This window comes from Dermacentor albipictus, chromosome 7, assembly GCF_038994185.2.
Source record: "Dermacentor albipictus isolate Rhodes 1998 colony chromosome 7, USDA_Dalb.pri_finalv2, whole genome shotgun sequence".
NCBI classification, from domain to species: Eukaryota; Metazoa; Arthropoda; class Arachnida; order Ixodida; family Ixodidae; genus Dermacentor; species Dermacentor albipictus.
This window is the reverse complement of record NC_091827.1, coordinates 99681897-99699831: the sequence shown is the minus strand read 5'-3', so window position 1 is coordinate 99699831 and position 17935 is coordinate 99681897. Positions and strand designations below refer to the sequence as shown.

Here is a 17935-nt window from a genome sequence, read left to right as displayed (position 1 = left end):
TGGTTTTTTTTTTCACCTTGCTCTTCTTAGCAGCTTTTTTCCATTGCGAGCTGAACCAGATAAATTATATTTTATCGCTAAATGAACCATATAGATTATGACTTCGTTCTTGTTGCTGTTATTTAACATCACGGCTCATACCCACCAAGTAAATTGGACATAACGGAATTGTGAAATAATACACACAACAAAAATAAATGAAAAATGTAACAAAGCGCACTACACGAACAACAGGATTATTATGTGTTGCTTTTGGTCGTCGTTTTAGTTCACCTGAAAGTCCATGGCATGGACATGCCATAATTGGTGGTTGGTAACGAATTAGGTTCTTACGAGAAACGGGCAAGGACGCAAAAAGATTACTGCTTCATTTTTTCTTATTTCTGATGTAGCAACATGGGAGATAGGCCACGTTAGAGCCACCTCAATTTGTGCGTTATTACGAACACAAAAGAAATTTTCGGGTGCTGAAGGTATGAAAATTAAAAAAAATCAGGGGTGGAATTCGCGAATCTCGGCCGTTCGTATACAAGTTCTTAGTCAGAACGTGCTTACGCGAAGGTTGAAACCGATGCCGCAGCGCATTTAATTTACGGCGTCATATGAGGGTCAGTAGGAACCAAAGCTCAGATTAAACGAAAAGGAATGTAAAAAGTACGGTCAACTGTTAGCATGATCGTACACCATGCATCTGTAGTTGAGGCTATATTCTCACGCCAAATCCCGGCACACCACTGTTCGACAGCTTCCTACCCCTTCCGGGCATTTGTTACACCGGCCACCAGCACAACCGGGCTCGCCGGTTCACCGCATCGCCGTCGAAAGAATGACAGTGGAAGTGTCACGCATTTTTGTGTGTGTGTGTGTGTGTGTGTGCGTGTGCGTGCGTGCGTGCGTGCGTGCGTACGTGTGTGTGTGTGTGTGTGTGTGTGTGTTTGTGTGTGTGTGTGTGTGTGTGTGTGTGTGTGTGTGTGTGTGTGTGTGTGTGTGTGTGTGTGTGTGTGTGTGTGTGTGTGTGTGTGTGTGTGTGTGTGTGTGTGTGTGTGTGTGTGTGTGTGTGTGTGTGTGTGTGTGTGTGTGTGTGTGTGTGTGTGTGTGTGTGTGTGTGTGTGTGTGTGTGTGTGTGTGTGTGTGTGTGTGTGTGTGTGTGTGTGTGTGTGTGTGTGTGTGTGTGTGTGTGTGTGTGTGTGTGTGTGTGTGTGTGTGTGTGTGTGTGTGTGTGTGTGTGTGTGTGTGTGTGTGTGTGCGTGTGTGTGTGTGTGTGTGTGTGTGTGTGTGTGTGTGTGTGTGTGTGTGTGTGTGTGTGTGTGTGTGTGTGTGTGTGTGTGTGTGTGACTTCACGAAACCGAAGCCTGACTTAATTCATTGGACTTCTCCGTACATTCATAAATACCGCACGTGCGCATGTACAGCGCATTGCTCAACAAATAGCCATTTAGATACTGGGAAATAGTATAGATCCCTGACCAGCACGCGTAAGTGCCATGACTTGACGTGGTACTTTAGAGGGCGTGCTTTTTTCACACCAAACACACATTAACAGTTTGGAGCGATGAAAGATTCGCGTCATGTAACATTCCCTATATTGGATCGGAGACCACTTTTCGAGGACACCCGGCTGACCTACTACACGACGCTTCACGACGGTGTGAATTTTTGTAGTCCATTAGAAGTTCGAGGTACGCATCATCTTGACAGGTGTCTTCCATGAAAAAAATTGTAGCCCGCAGAGACGAGTGTTCGTAAGCTGTCCTTTAACATGATTGGCTACAACAGGACTGATCTGACAATTATTGGATCGGTGTTTGGCATGTACGTTATTTCTAAGCAGCAGGCTTGTTCAAGCAGTCCAGATGATTTTCGTATCAGTGGTGGTACGTGCTTTTATTCATTTCCTTTTGTTTATTGACATTGTATTGACGTCCCGATTGATATTGTAGGCAGGATTGCCGTCCGCCGTACGCATACGTTCCCTCACACCGTAGGCCACAGAATGAGCAGAACCGTGTGCACAGACAAGACGTCGCTTCGACTTTGTGCTGAATTCAAACTATGGGAAATGAAATAGAAGGCTGAGGCTACAGCACGGAAGAGGACAGCTAATTGCCCATTGGCAACAAGTTTTGATATTTAGAAACGTTTACGCATTTTTTGGTTGTTTCATCTCGCCTGGAGAATTGTAGCCTCCAAAGAGTCGGGAAAATTAATTAACCGCCGCGCTAGGAGCAAGAGAAAACTCAAACTAGAAAAAAAAGAAACGATATAAGTGCTTAAAACAAATTGATGACAAACTTAACAGTTGTCAGGACGGACATCACACGCCTCTTTGCTATCACTCATAGAGTGTCATGACAAGTTTGAAAAGTCAGGCAATTGGGCATAGAGACACACAGCCTAGAAGAATTAGGCAGAATTTCGCAGCACAGCATTATTGTTACTGCGTTCCACAGCAGCACAAGTCGTATATAATTATGCACTTAAACTGCTCAATGCACTTAAAGAGGACAAGCCATAGTGAGCCACAAAGATATAAGCACATGCCATCCTCGATTATCATTTGTGACCTCTGACCAATTCGCCGCTATAGCGCGCTCCAACACTTACCCGCGTCAGCTCCAGAGGCGCAGATAAACATAAATATATTCGTATGGGACTGCTAATCACCTATCGTAAAAATCTCTTCTTATGTGGGCAGCTGTGACTGCTCTTTACGTTTTGTGAATCCACTAGCGCTCATTACTGGCACTGAAGCTCGCACCTGTACTACTATTACATACATGCCTTTTTAGAACTGCAGCTCTGGTATGTGCAGCGGTCGGCAGCACAAGCTTACTGATCTTTGAGGCTTCTATCGCAAGGCTTTTCTTACGCCAAAATATGTGCAAAAGTTTGCTTGGTGAATTCCACCCCCAGAGCCTACAAACAAATATAATGCAAGAAGATACTTCGCAAAATTATGCAAAGGTTTCCATAAGACCAAGGGAACAGAGATAACCATTTCTGCAGACGCTCACCATATGCTGTGGCTCTGTCCAAGGACAAAGGCCACGTGACGGAAAGTGTACGAGCCGTGGTTGGTCAAAGGCTCCGGCGTTGCGCCGCTAAACACGAGGTCGCGGGATTATATCGCGGCGGCTCCGGTGGACCGGATTTGATCGCATTTCCACGAGAGCGAAATGCAAAAACCGCCGTGTAGTTGAAACTGCCCATGTACATGCAGGTGCAAATACCCCGGAGGATCAAAATTATTCCGGAGTCCCCCCTTACGGCGTACCTCATAATCAGATTGTGGTTTTGGCGCGTAAAACCCCAGCTTTAAAGAAAAGCGATGGAACGAGGAAAAAGAAATAAAGAGAGAAGACAGGGATGTTAACCAGAAATGCATCTTGTTGGCTACCCTACTCTGGGGGACGGTAAAGAGGGAATAGAAATAAAAATGATGGAAAGTGCTTAGTCGAGGTACCGGAGTACTGACAAATCACTCTAAAGACTACGACCGGTTAACTAATCGGAGTAGGCTCCGCATGGTAATTATGAAGCTTCTTTAAGAAGAGCGGCTGTACGCATTTATTTATGCATAAGATGCAGACAATCCTTGCGGCGGGAAAACGATGATAGCGGCTCCAAGCTTCAGCATTGCAAGTACAAATCAGCCTAGCCCACGGATGTCAGAAACCAAGGCCGAATCAGGCCCGCCGAGGCGTCCCGACCGGCCCGGTTCCGGCTGCGGCCCATCCGTCAGCGACCGAACCGTGGGTGGCTCGTTTCCCCCGCGAAACTCCACGAATCCTGCGAGCGAAGCTGCTCCACAAAACATTTTACGCCGTTGCCCTTCTTCCTGGGATAAAACAGTGATTTGGGCTTCTTGGCAGCGCATCGTTTCTGCGAATAACAGGGCAGAAAAAACGAGGACGGATAGGACGAATGACGCTCACCACCAGCGCTGCCTAGCTGCTGGATGATTTAATAATCCATGGCCACATATAAACAAGCACAAATAATCGTCCAAATGAGTGAAAGCTTAAGGGATATCTGCTGCAGAAACCTAATAGCTTTATTGTTATATTCCTTTGGTGTTCGGCTAGCACAGTTTTCCTTTTCTTCGGAAATGTGATGAGCTTCTGCCACTTCTCGAGGGGTCTGATATTGATGTATAGGAGCTATCTTCACGTTCACAAAAAGTGGTGAAAAACCGTACGATCGGTAGTGTGCGGCCAGATTGGTGGAAGCTGAATTTTGTTACAGACGTACTACGTTCTATTAAGCATACGTTAACAGAATGTTCTGCCAGTTTCACGTAAGTTTTACTGCATGTAAAATAAATCTAATAAACAGCACCACAATCACACAGTACTAACTTTGCACGTTCATGATTTCACAGTTCTCTCGAGCTGCCTCATGGTGTCAAGTAGCTCGGTTGTTAACAAGAGGGCACATTCGGCTGAGGTTGGTAAAGCGCGATACTGCAATGGCGGCGCTAGGGTCTGCAGTAAGAAAGTAATGCAACTACCTAGTTGAAGACAGTCTTTTTTTTTCAACAAGTGAGAAAACTGCCGTAAGCGCGATTCCCCGTTGCTTTTATAATAGCAGCGTATGAATCGTTCCTGGAACAACTCAAGCTATAGAACCCGCAGAACCACAGAACAGTGCCAGTCAGGCAAGTAAAGATATGTAGTCATTCCGTACAAGCACAAGTTAGCGAATGTATGGGCTCATGAACATAGGAAAATGTCATGACGTCAACGTCGCCTTTTCTGCCAAAGATAGGTTCAACCCTGTGTGCCCGCATACAGCTAAAATCGATTATTATCGGTCACATTTGCTGGAGAGGACATGTGAGGGAGTTGAAAGGGCACCAAGGCCAAATATTAGGTCATTCTAATGTGATAAATTAGTTCACTAGAATCGCTAAAGTGAGAATATTATCGCGAACAGAACCTTAGTAATGGAGCAATTGAGGTAAATGCAGCTCACAAAGACTTCCCCAGGACATCGAAGTACCTTCCCGATGACGAAGGCACTCCTTACTTGAATTCTATTACCGGTGCTCAACCACTCATTATAAAAACACCACTCTATTGCATTATTAGACGAAAGGAAATGCTACTTGTCCAATTCTATTTAATTTTTATAAAAAGAACTGATTGACATTACTCTTGACAACGGCGCCAGCAGTCAAAAGGTTTCGTTTTCGCTCGACTCTGGGCTGCCCTAGCTTTCCGTTTCAGTGATTGCGTATCGCGTACTATTGCACTCGTTTTGCTAGCTCACTAAACCCGCACAAACTATCGCCAGATGCCTAAACGGTCCGCGCCACTTGACCAAAAGCCGCTGCAGCGGCGAATTCACCGCTCTGTCCTGTCTCGGTTTCTCCATAGCCGCGCATTAGCGTTTTCTGCAAAAACTCGTACCGCCGTCTGTCGGGCGCCATTATACTCACCGACGGCAACAAAGGACGATGGTGGTTTATGCAATCTTATCACTCCCCGGTTGAGTGGCGGGAGGTTTGAATTGCGATAATGGTATTCGAACCCTTCAGATGCAATTTTATCATAAGGTAAGTATCTTATTGGCACGAAACAATTGTTTCAAATTTTCGCTAGTTGTATTTGACAGTCCACGTCGATTTAATATTTGCTTTTGGTTTCTCTTTAAGAAAGGACTCGTAGGGCACATCCCAAAAGCTATTGAAGCTGCTGCATTCTCGAAGCCAAAATTCTTGCACTGCATGATTCACGAGCTGGCCGTCTGTGGCAAACACGTGGGCAAGTGCTGTGCTCTGAAGCCTGTTGCTTGAGCTGATAATGTTATGAGGTCGCATGGGCACTATCTGCACTAGTTTCTTAATTTCCCACAAGCGACAGAATTCAAGTTGCTAGATTAGACGTATAACTGAGCTACAGAAAAGCTTTGTCTGATTTCTTTAAGCTTGTGGAAGAAAGAAAAAAAAGACCTCATTTGACAGAATGATCCTATCCGGTACGGCCAAGCTACGAGCGGCTCTGGAAATTGGCCTTTTACAATGGTTTAGCGGACGACATGAATAACCTTAATGTGAAGCTCCAAGGAGAGACACACATCATTCAAGTCCAGTACATTGACGTAAAGGGCTTAAGTGCGAAAGAGCATTCCTGAAATTAGGTGTGAGGCGAAATGCGAAAACACCCGTCCACATATAATTTGGTGAACGTTAAAGAAACCCTGGTGGTCCAAATTTGCCGAAGTCCCTCATTACGGCGGTCCTCATGATCAGACTGTGGTTCGGCACGTAAAACCCCATTATCAATTTTTTAAGTAGGTGAAACATCGAAAGTGAGAGCATTTCGGCTATTTTTCAAGGTCAATTGACGACAATAATACCGCATTTTCTTCCGCATTTGTGATAACAACCTTCGTTAATATGCACGCACAGTCTTGCAAACGATTATCTGAACTTGATGCAAAGAAGGCAGAACTACAAATGTTAAAAAACCTATTACGTACATTAAAAGCACTTCTTGTTGGGCTAGTTGGTAGCTATTCCGTACAAACTGTGAGGACGCCAAATAAACAGACACACACAAGACTTCTTGTTGGGCTAGTCGGTAGCTATTCATTATAAAATATGAACAACGTCAAGTAAACAGACACACACAACGCGCCCTGTCCCGTTTTCTTGTCTTGAGTGTGTCTGTTTATGTGGCGTCTTTATAGTTTATAATGACTATTACGTACAGTATGGTCACTGTCTAATCAAAGTAATGTGAAGGAACTGAAGTCAGACAACATCTTGAAGTAAAAGTCAACAAAGAAAATCTAATCAATTCATATAAAGTAGGTGGCTCTCTACAGTTCCCGACCTTAAAGCAGTTTACCTGGGTGTACATATCAATTTTCGGCACTACCTACCATTGCGAGCAAGCTTTCTACAGAATAAAAATATGGGAAATCGAGACCCAGAGCAAATTTATCTGATGAACACCTATGTTATCCGCTTAATAGGCTTCAGCGTGCTTGCCGCTATACTTCTTTGAAATAAAAAGTGAAAGCGTGCTGTTCACCACTCATATTAGCCCCCATCTGACGTCTTGTCAACAGCAGGACGTTTGCGATGGATTCAAACATTGATTATTCCGCTCACAGCCCCTGCACCATTTTTCTGTTGTCACATGCATCCCCATTTGTATATATGTTACTACTACAAATGTTTAATTGTGGATAATACATTAATATTTTCTTGTCACTTTAGGTTCTTGTGATGATTTTACACCACGTTTATTTATTGCCCCTTTGTTACATAACGCACTTTTCAGATTTTTCGTTATGCAGCTGCTTCTGCTCTGACATATTTCAATTAGTACTGGCTCCGAATGACGCCATTCTGATAGCACAGTCTGAGAGCTTAGTCTAGTTTGCCGGAACTTGGTTGCTGCTTTGGTTTCTGGAATGCCCAAGTTATTTCCTGTGTTAATCAAAGATACTCTCTTCGAAATTCTTTTCTGCTATTGTTATTCATTTTTTTCACCAGAGTGCTAGCCAGGAGTTATAGTTATTAATAGGCCTTTAAGTTACTCATTTTTCTCGATAAATTGGTTCCGGTCATTCTGTGTTTTGGTTACGCTTATAAACTCATTTATTTACTGACGCTATAACATTCTTATGTATTTCTGTTAAATTAACGTATCCGGCCTAGGCCTCCAATGGGTTGCGTCACCTTACTTAAACCAAGCCACAAACGAATCAAGCAGCCGTTCGCTAACAGTCAAGATTAAATGAAACAGAACTCACGTGTATCATTCCTAACATATACCCCATAGTGGGTATGAACCACTAATAGAAGAGGCCAACCAACCAATCCCCCACACTATGTTTGTTTCTTCTTTTTCGACGCGTTCATCACCATCATTAGGAGAGTGCGAGGAGAGCGAGAGGAAGCAGCCATGCTCGCTTCGTCCAGTAACCGAAGGTCGCAGCCACCGAGGTGTTCCTCGCCGCCCAGCATGCGACGAGTGTACTTCCCTAATACGACAATCCAAGATAGAAACGACAAAGCCAGCCCGAGCTCATTGCAGACGTTCCCAGCGCTTTGTGGCAAGCACGTTCTGCTGACCCAGCCTAGTGCTCACAGCAGCTCGGCCACAGATGGCTTTTGGGACCGCTACAGTCCGCAGCACTACAGGCCCGACTTGGCGCCTGTGGATTCCTCTACGACTTCACTGTTCGGGAGACGTCCCCCATCCCCAGCTGCGTTGATCGCGGACCAACAGGCCATCACTCACAGACCCTTTTCACCAAGACCAGGGTAAGCCTTCAGATTTCACGGATGATTACATTCTCAACAGTTGTCACCACCAGACGTACGAGAGATGATGTATACATTTCAAAAATGTCAAGGGTAAAGAAACGCAGTACAGGGTGCAGCAGGATAATGCGGTCATATGTACAGAAATTTGCAATGCAAGGTTGAGATCCAGGAAAAGCCTTTACGCAAAAGACCTAAATGGGATGATAGTGTCGATGACAGAGAATGCGCTCTGAACAGGCATTACCAATCTTATGGAGGCAATAAAGCAATAAAATATTTCGTAGCTCCTTACTTCGTAGGAGCACTCCGGCATCTTATAATCACTAGAAGTACAAAACTCTGTTCGCTTTTGCTTATCTGCTTCTGTAACTTCCCCGCGGCGCAGTCCACACTGCTCAAGCTCACCATTCGGGAGCGGCTGGTCCGATGACTTCGATCAGCCTTCCTCAGACGCAACCTTCCAAGCAACGCCGCCCGCAGAGGACGGCGGCACTTCGGGGCTCTCCTGGCTACGCAACATCGGCGTCGGCATGCTGGTCGCTGCCATACTGACCGTGGCGCTGACCATGGCGCTGACCATGGACCTACAGGACTCGGACATCGGGCCGTGGCCAGCCACGCCGATGCCGCGAGGGATGGAGAACATCGGCTCGAGAAAGATCGCCATCCCTCTGCGTCCGATTATCGTGCCGCAGGACCGAAGACACGGAGCGATATTCCGCCCCGTATCTGAGGCGCACAACGTTACGCGACGTCTGCGACCTGCTCCGAGATCGGAACCACCCCGCCTGCCATGGCCCCAAGCCGAAAACAGAACGGTGAGTGAAGGGGCAGGCACAGTGTGATATAATTGCCGCTAAGGCCCTTTTATAACTTGCATTCTCTTTTTTGCAATATAGAAGGCTAGAGTAGAATTTAATATTTTTTTTTCCTTTGTAAATTTCGTTTGACACTACAGAGAGTCGCTTTGGCTAATAAAATGCGCATCATCACGATCCGCTAGCATCTGCTCTTATAAACAGTCGCAGTGCCACGAATGCTTTTTAGAACAGAAGTGGTTTTTGTCTAGCTTTTCCGCCACTTCCGGTATCCGAATGGAACGGAAACTACATCATCGCTCGATATGGCCACACCGGACCTGTTCACTTAAGGCTAAACCGATGCCATGTCTAAGCCGTTTGCCTCCCTCGCAGGAAGTGACTAGTGTTGGACACTTTCGCTAACCTTCATCTCATCTACAGGCAGGAATATTCGGGCGTTATCTTGGCGGTTTCTTGAGATTCGTTCTCGATATCGAGGCATAAAAGCCTAGCTAAGAAGCAACGCAGCAGCGGCTTGCACTGTCACTGGCTTGGATTAGAATGGCTTCAGGAAGCTTGCATTCTTTGTCCGTATACATGGTAGCTCGAACCTTGAGACTACTGAAACCTTCATTGACATGCGCCGAACGAATGGACGCGTGAAAACAAATAATTTTAGAAAACGCGGGGATTACAAAGATTTAGCGTCATTGCATACGCTACAAATGTGTACTAATGCTTGTATTCAGAAATGCGACGTACCTCAAACGCCATGCATAACTTCGTAAAAACAGAGGCCGTTAACAATTTTTTCCTGGTTGCGAAAATTTTATGGGAAAGCTTCATATGCTGTCGAAGGTAAATAGGCGGATAAAGTGCTTAAGTATCTGAACCTGGAAAGCGTGAATACAAAATTGAGGAAGAGATCAAGAAAGTTGGCAACCAATTACATTGTAATTTATACTGTAAGTAGACAACCAGGAATCCTCACAAAGAATGTGATAGAAACAGCAGTGAATTAGATGCAAAGAATATAAATATAAAAAATCTCAGTGCCCTTCCACTCTGTGAAGAAGGATCACCAGCGAAGCTGTGTATGTGGGCCCCTTAATGGCGAACTGCACCTCCACTGCGGGTCGGCCCGGAATTGCACGTATTGGGAGTGCTTAACGCTTGCTTCACCTCCGCAGTGGGTCGGCCCGGAAGTGCAGTATCTTTAGGGTCGGCCCACGTATGGGGAGTGCGTAATACCTGCTTCACCTCCGCAGCGGGTCGGCCCGGAATTGCACAATTTTCTGGATAGGGCTATTGGGAGTGCTTAACGCTTGCTTCACCTCCGCAGTGGGTCGGCCCGGAAGTGCAGTATCTTTAGGGTCGGCCCACGTATGGGGAGTGCGTAATACCTGCTTCACCTCCGCCGCGAGTCGGCCCGGAATTGCACAATCTTCGGGATAGGGCCACGTATTGGGAGTGCTTAACGCTTGCTTCACCTCCGCCGTGGGTCGCCGCGCATTTCCACTATCTTCGGGATCGGCCCATGTATTGGGGTGCTTAACGCCTGCTTCATCTCCGCCGCTGGTCGGCCCGAAAGTGCAGTATCTTTAGGGTCGGCCCACGTATGGGGAGTGCGTAATACCTGCTTCACCTCCGCCACGGGCCGGCCCGGAATTGCACAATATTCGGGATAGGGCCACGTATTGGGAGATTTTTGCTTACAACAAAAAATTTCATTGGGCGGTGGGGGTATACAGCTTCGCTGTAAAAATCCATACATATTCACATGAAAGGTAAGAAAGAAACTAGAAGATTGCAACTAACGACTGCAACTTTATAATTGCAGTCGTTAGGCGGAATCTTATTGGAGAATTGACATCATGGTAGAGATCATACCCTTTGGCTAGAAGCTTCGTGCGTGAACCTATTTTGAGACAGACGTTCTTAACACGTGCCGTTCAACGCATTGCTCTTCCACCTAACAATTTACATGCAGAATTTCACTTCAGTGCAGAGACAAATTATCTAAAACGTCTATGCATTTCACAAGTCGAGCACTTTGGTTGCACTTTACCAGCGCTGATGAAGTTACTTCTCAATACCTGCACACACGTTCCGCATGGAATTCACGGCCGCGAGAACAGGCGTAATCGAGAGAGCATTGTTTTGTTGGACTACAGCTGTTCGCCGCGGTGTCCCGGCCGCCTCTGTCGCACATTATCATCCACGCCAGCATGATGTTTGAACTCACGTGACCTAAAATACATTTTATGCCAGATTACTGCGCGAAAGTTGCACGGAATTTAAAAGCAATTCACTATTAAGAATTATATGTGTAGCTTGCGTAAAAATGATGCGACTGCTATCACATTTAGAGAATTCGGCTAGGAATTATACAGGTGGACGCGAAAGCCAGAACTTCTACCGAAGATCTCAGCGCTGCCAATTACAGTCTTCGTGCTATCTCATGTGGAACATTATCTGCTGTTACGTGACCTATCACTTCTTTGTCTAAGGGGCACAGAGCGCAATCGAGATGCACGTTTTCCAAGACCACCAGCAGTGGCGCCTACTGCTCCACCTTGGTCTCGAACCTTCACTTATAATTACACGCACTTTGGACATTGGTGCAAACCCACCATGCCGTTGGCATAATGATAATGATTTCAGAATCGCCTTCTAAATGAGTTGTCGCATATGTCACCTAGCTAATTGTTTTAACTTACGGATGTGTCGCAATATTTAGGTATATTTACGCGCTCACCTTCATTCACTAGTAAATAAAAAAAGTATGGCACGATGTAGCCCTTATATGAATTGTTATATCCACAGAACATCTGCGCGCAATTGTGAGCACAATATGTGAATTTCACAGAAAACGATGCTCTATGACGGCTATGAAACAGCAAACGGACACGTAGCAATAAAGGCACTGACCAGCTTCTTTGTGAATGTATCGCAAAGCAGTGCATCGTCAGTCTGCCTCCTTTCATTTTGCCGCTATAGCCCACCACAGCATCAGGTGACCTGCAACCCGCGTATGCTAGAAACGTTATGGTACGCGATGGCAGACATGCCGTGATCACTGAATTGAATAAGACGCAAACTTACGACAAAATCGGTGAATCAATATCAGATGTCAAAGAATCAGAATAATATGCACTATATGCTCTCATCGGCAACAAGCAGGGCAGTATTTATGGCGCCTACTTATTGTGGGTCATGGAAAGTGCTAGAGAATTGCACTTGACATCGATGAGCAGCGAAACAGGAGCCGCTATACAAAGCCGCACATTATCGAGACACTATCGAGATTTTACCGAGGAGTTCCGAGAGGGCGTTGGTGGGCTGGCTCGACGGAGACACACGGAACGATCTCACTGATCACGTTTTCGCATTTACTGCAACAAATATCTCTTCTCTCGTCCTGTTGTCCACTTTTCGTATAGATGGCACAGCAGTGCTTGGTGGAACTGCGCAGCTAGCATCTGCAACGCATTCACACACTTTCAGCTGTTTAACATAACAATCAACACTCTAGTTGCTTGTTATGTTCCTCTGCTCGTGCTTGTTACTTGACTGTATATTGTGCGCGCGATTTACAGTAGCTACAAGCAGGTGCACTGTGTCAAGCAGGTGCACCTCAGATGACATGCACTGTGTCATCTGAGGAAGCACTCTGGTCGTATGGCCAGGCGAACATCTGCCGCTCCCATTAAAAGATGTATCGCTCTCTCTTTCAGCAGCTCTCGCACCGGTGCGGCCACCACTTCTATACCTACTGCCACGAACGCCGCTACGAGGTCTACTACAGCGCCACCTTGCGCGCCTGCACTTCGACGGAGGCTGGCAGCGTGCACGTGTGCAACCACGGCGCCAACAGGTTCGCCAGCATGGACAGCTGCCTGACCAGCTGCGTGCACGTCGCCAACGGGAGGCCTCAAGACCGTTGCTACGAGGCCACTCTCTTCGCCACCTGCTCTTGGTGAGCGCTCCACGGAAGGTTCAGTGTTCAAGAACCAGTACTGCCCTTAAGGCACGCAGCACTGTAATGATCCTAACGGAGCAAAGGTACAGACATGTAGTATACTAAAGCAGCTGTAATTTACTAACGTGTAGCGGAAATCTGCTCATCGTTAAATTTACTATGCCCGCTAGCGTTTGTATCACCTTTGAAAGTAATTTTTAAAGAAAACAATAAGCATCTTGCGAAACACATGAAAGTAGGCTGCACTGAGAAGCTCTACCGCGGCCGAGAATTCTCGATCACAAAACGTGCGATGGTTCAGACGATTATACGTGGCACAGATGTGAATAAGCGCTCCTAAATTAAAAAACAAAACAGAACTACAGCATAATTCCGCCAGTGACTGACACATTAAGTCTATTCCCCAGCTTATAACGGTTCATTGCAGTAAAAGCCAGCGTTAGTCAAAACACAGAGTCTGGAACGCCGGTGCATGCGCACTACGCCGCGCTCTTCCTTCCCCCCTCTTGTATTCTTATGCTATTGCATGTACGCTCTGAGCGAGATGAACTATTTCATGAAGCACATTCGCGAAGTCGGTCAGGAATAAAGGCGAACTCGGCAAACGCCCCACTATTGAGGCATCGCCAAAAGCGTGTTCTTGTGCTGTCGTGCCTACCAATCAATCCTGCTACTGAACTCGAGCCGAATGCAAAAAATAAAATTAGTTCACTCTCATGCTTAGCTAAGTTTTACTTGGAAAATTAATGCTTCAACAGATTTCGGGGTCACCTGCTAACGCTGTCTAGGAATTTTCAGTTCTTTGAAATGTTTCTAGGCGTGCCGGAGGTTCAGGTATCAAGGAGTGTGAGTTCGTAAGCACGGTTCGAGGTAAGCGAGTACAGGGATTCAAAGGGAAACTGACTACTTAGAATGGGGATACGTTTTGATTTCAAGCGGTATAGTGTTTTGGAGTCGGTGGTAGCGAACACTGACAGTCAAGGAACCAGCTACGGTGCAGGAGTCACGGCACGATCAGAATGGTCGGACGAGACATACTTTGCAAGCATGCTGCTATAGGGTAGGACTCAGAAGATCCGTGAGACCATCAGTCTATGGGTGGTAAGACGTAGTCAGCTTGTGCTTGGTTGAGCAAGACTGCAGGTTGTCGGGGATGACTTTAGAAAGAAACGTCTGACCATGGTCAGTGAGCAGTTGGTGCGGAGTGCCATGCTGTAGAATCTCGTCGCGTAAAAGAAAATCGGCGACACCTGTGGCGCAGCTCGTTGGAAGAGCTCTAGTGATGGCGTAGCGATTGACGTAATTTGTCGCCACAGCGACCCGCTTGTTGGCAGACGTGGATAGAGGGAAAGGACTAAGTAAGTCCAAGCCAATGCGAAAGAACGGCTCCGAAGGAATGTCCAGTGGTTGAAGGCACCCGGCAGGGAGCGCCGATGGTGTTTTTCAGCGCCGGCGAATGCGGTCGTAGGTGCGGAGACGCTAAGGTGACCTGCTGTTGGTAAATAGTGAAGTTCTTGTAGAACAGCTGACCAGAGGTGCTTACGAATGACGATGAGAAAGGCAGTACCTTCGGGGCGTACATTGTGGCGGTATATAATACACCATCCCGGAGAACAAACAGGTGGAGGAACGAATCAGAAGGCGAAGATTCCGAGCCATCAATCATGGCACGCAAGGGGGCATCACGGCGTTGCTCGTCGGCAGCGTGTAGCAGCTGAGAAACGGAGAAAGCGCAAGCGGCTACATCGGGGTCAGGGTCAGCGGGTGGTTCGTCCACGGGATAGCGTGATAAACAGTGTGCGCCTTGGTGTAATTGGCTCAACTTCTACACTACTACATAGGAATATTCTTGCAGCCGGAGAGCCCAGCGACCAAGCCGGCAGGTAGGATCCTTGAGTGAGGAAAGCCAGCAGAGCCTGTGGTGGTCCGTGATTACAGAGAAGTGCGTGCCATACAAGTACGGGCGAAATTTGGAAACCGCCCAGACGAGAGCCAGGCATTCATGATCTGTAATCAAATAGTTGCGCTCCGCTGTTGCGAGGAGGCGGCTAGCGTAGGCGATAACATGATCTTGACGCTGTTGGCGCTGGGCTAAGACGGGTGCGATACCATGACCACTGGCATCGGTACGCACCTCTGTTGGAAAGGACGGGTCAAAGTGCGCCAGTATACGTGGCGTGGTGAGAATGTTGATGAGCTGGGCCGACGCGGCAATTTGAGCAGTGCCCTCGTAAACGGCACGTCCTTCGTCAGAAGATCAGGAAGCCGTCGGGCAATCGCTGCGAAGTCTTGAATGAAGCGTCAGAACTAGGAGCAGAGTTTCAAAAAACTTCGGACGTCTTTTACTGACTGAGGTACAGTAAAATACGCGAAACCATGAATTGTCCCTGGGTCTGGTTGAATACCGGAAGCTTCGACGAGGTGGCCCAGCACTGTACTCTGCCGACGACTGAAGTGACACTTCGATTAATTTAGTTGCAACCCAGCCTCGCGGAAGACTTGAAGAACAGCTGATAAGCGCTCATGGTGTTTCTCAAATGTAGGAGAAAATATGAGAACAACGTCTAGGTAGCAGAAGCATGTTGACCATTTGAGCCCTTGAAGCAGAGTCCATCATACGTTGTAACGTTGCTGGGGTGTTGCATAGACCGAATGGCATAACTAAGAATTGATTTAGACCATGAGGGTTGACGAACGCGGTCTTCTCTTGGTCATTTTCATCAACAGAAATTTGCCAATAACCAGAGCGAAGGTCTATTGATGAAAAGTAGTTGGCACCGCGGAGAAAATCGAGGGCGTAATAAGCGTTGTAATACGTGATATTATCAGCATAAGTTCACAAGGTGAGAATTCCGAAAATAGCCCAACACGTCGTGTCCATTGAATGCTCAACAGGCATTGCAATAGTGGCTTAATTGATACTCTAAAACGCACACTTCTGACTACACGCACATTTAAATACCGGCTACATACAGAACGAATACACCCCGAAGATCCACGAAATTGCACGTAACCGGCCACTCTTATCGGTTATCGTCATGTTCTCGCTTCAATTGGTGCTCTTGGTACGTACAGTTATCTTACTTAACCCCGCCACACTGCGCATACAGGCAGGACGCGACCGAGACGTGGTGGTACTACGACGGCACTGCCTGCGCCGAGTGGAACTTCCCGCTGGGCAACTGTCCGCTGCAGGACGAGCGGGTGTTCCGCACCCGCCTCGAGTGCGACGAGGCGTGTCTCCGTCGGCAGAGAGGCGGCGGGCGACGACGCTGCGACGCTCCCGACGCGGCCACGTGCACGCCGCCCCAGCTGAAGTACCCGTACTTCGCCAGCATGCTGGCGAATGGTGCCGCCCGCTGCGTCAGCGCGTCCGGTCACGAACTCAGCAGGCACCGCTGCCTCGTCGGGTCGAACCGATTCGAGTCGGTGGCAAGCTGCGAACGGGCCTGTGTCAATCCCTGACGCACTCCGCGAAGCATCAGTGTAGTTTCGTACTTGCAGCCTGCAGGGTTGGATCCGCGAATAAATATGCCGCAAGCGCTGCTGTATGTAATGAAGCCGCAAGCGTTTCCTTAGCTGATGGGCTAAATTTGACCGCTTCTCCTCCTTCGCTACAACGCTTACAGCCGCTCGAAAACCGGCCACATGGTCACATATACGCACATATTTATTCATTTCTAATACAATGGCCTACAAAAAACTATGGAAATCTAAGGCATCAGTTAACCGCAATATCTATTGGTGATTTCGCGTGAGCGCTGTTTGTGTTTCTGTGACCTAATTGTCCATTTTTTTTACAGTGAAGTTGTTTGTAGGTAGGATCTGCAAAGGACGTGTCCGAAATGTTGACAAAAACAAATTATCATGTGGGCCGTTCTTAGTGCAAGTGCAGAAAGGGTCCGAGTACCAGACGCCCAACACCTGTGTACCCTGCATTGGGCGCACGTTGTTAGATACGGGACCTTTTCCTGAGCCTCCTTCGAGTTCACCAGACCACATCGAATCGCGCCAGACCTAAGTAAGGAACGCAGAAGCAGATCTACCCCGTTCCCGAGGCGCGGCACGTGCAAACGAGTTGGCGTCCCCCATCTCGTGCGCCGCAGGTGGAGCTATTCACTGCTTGACTCTTCCCGAAAGTGTAGCGGGAGCCTGGCACGGTTCCAGGTAACGCAGGTCCCGAGCAAAGCTGCTTTGCAGCACTGAAACGTCGCCTCCTTCAGCCTATTGTGGCGGCGCTTGCAAGCCAGCAAGGCAATACCGCAGAGAGAAGTAAGCACTCGGACAATTGGGGCCCAAGGAGCGACCCTCAGTGCCGGGTGTGACACAATCGCACGGGCGCCTACCATCGGCCGAAAATGGCGACACCTGAGCGAGCTCTCCGATTGGCCGAATGTGACGTGACTTCGACACCGAACGGCTTAAAAGCCAGAGACCGGGAGCAGCAAGAGAGCATTGCTTGATTCATCTCTTTCGAGATTCCTGCCACGGGCCGGACCGTCCTAGTTGCTGCCGGCCCGTAATGACTTTGACTGTTAATTTGTTTGTACTCTCACTGCAAATAATGTAAATAAACCTCCAGTTTTCATCTCCAAGTCTTTCTCAACCTCGGTCAACTCCCGCATCCAGCGGCAAGGTCTAAATATCTGGGGGACAGCAATTGGGATTGTCCTCCAGATCCTACAACTGGTTGACAGCAGTGGGATCATCCTCAACTCCGATAGCATGTCCGCGCACAATGTTTTGCTTTCGCTGTGAGCGCGTTTTCGCACCGTGCCGTGAGGTTTAGGCCGCAGCATATGAGCATTTGACAACACACTAGCAACCATTGTTGCGTCGACGCTATCAGAACTGTTCAAAAATAACTTC

General features: G+C 47.5%; 1 protein-coding gene across 1 annotated transcript; it reads left to right on the top strand.

The window, feature by feature from the left end:
* Positions 1-7876: 7876 nt before the first annotated feature.
* LOC135916845 (uncharacterized) lies at positions 7877-17543 on the top strand. The gene is made up of 4 exons (XM_065450273.2): positions 7877-8281; positions 8670-9102; positions 12825-13063; positions 16177-17543. Exons 1-4 carry the CDS (start codon positions 7920-7922, stop codon positions 16529-16531), a joined length of 1389 nt encoding a protein of 462 aa, XP_065306345.1. The 5' UTR covers positions 7877-7919; the 3' UTR covers positions 16532-17543.
* The last annotated feature ends 392 nt before the right edge of the window (positions 17544-17935 follow it).

What these genes read in the sequence shown, in the direction of transcription:
- LOC135916845 (XM_065450273.2), top strand. Translation starts at nt 7,920, where the DNA reads ATGCTCGCTTCGTCCAGTAACCGAAGGTCGCAGCCACCGAGGTGTTCC. An exon ending in CCCTTTTCACCAAGACCAGG is followed by an intron (nt 8,282 to 8,669) that starts GTAAGCCTTCAG and finishes CCCGCGGCGCAG; the next exon opens with TCCACACTGCTCAAGCTCAC. An exon ending in CTCTTCGCCACCTGCTCTTG is followed by an intron (nt 13,064 to 16,176) that starts GTGAGCGCTCCA and finishes CTGCGCATACAG; the next exon opens with GCAGGACGCGACCGAGACGT.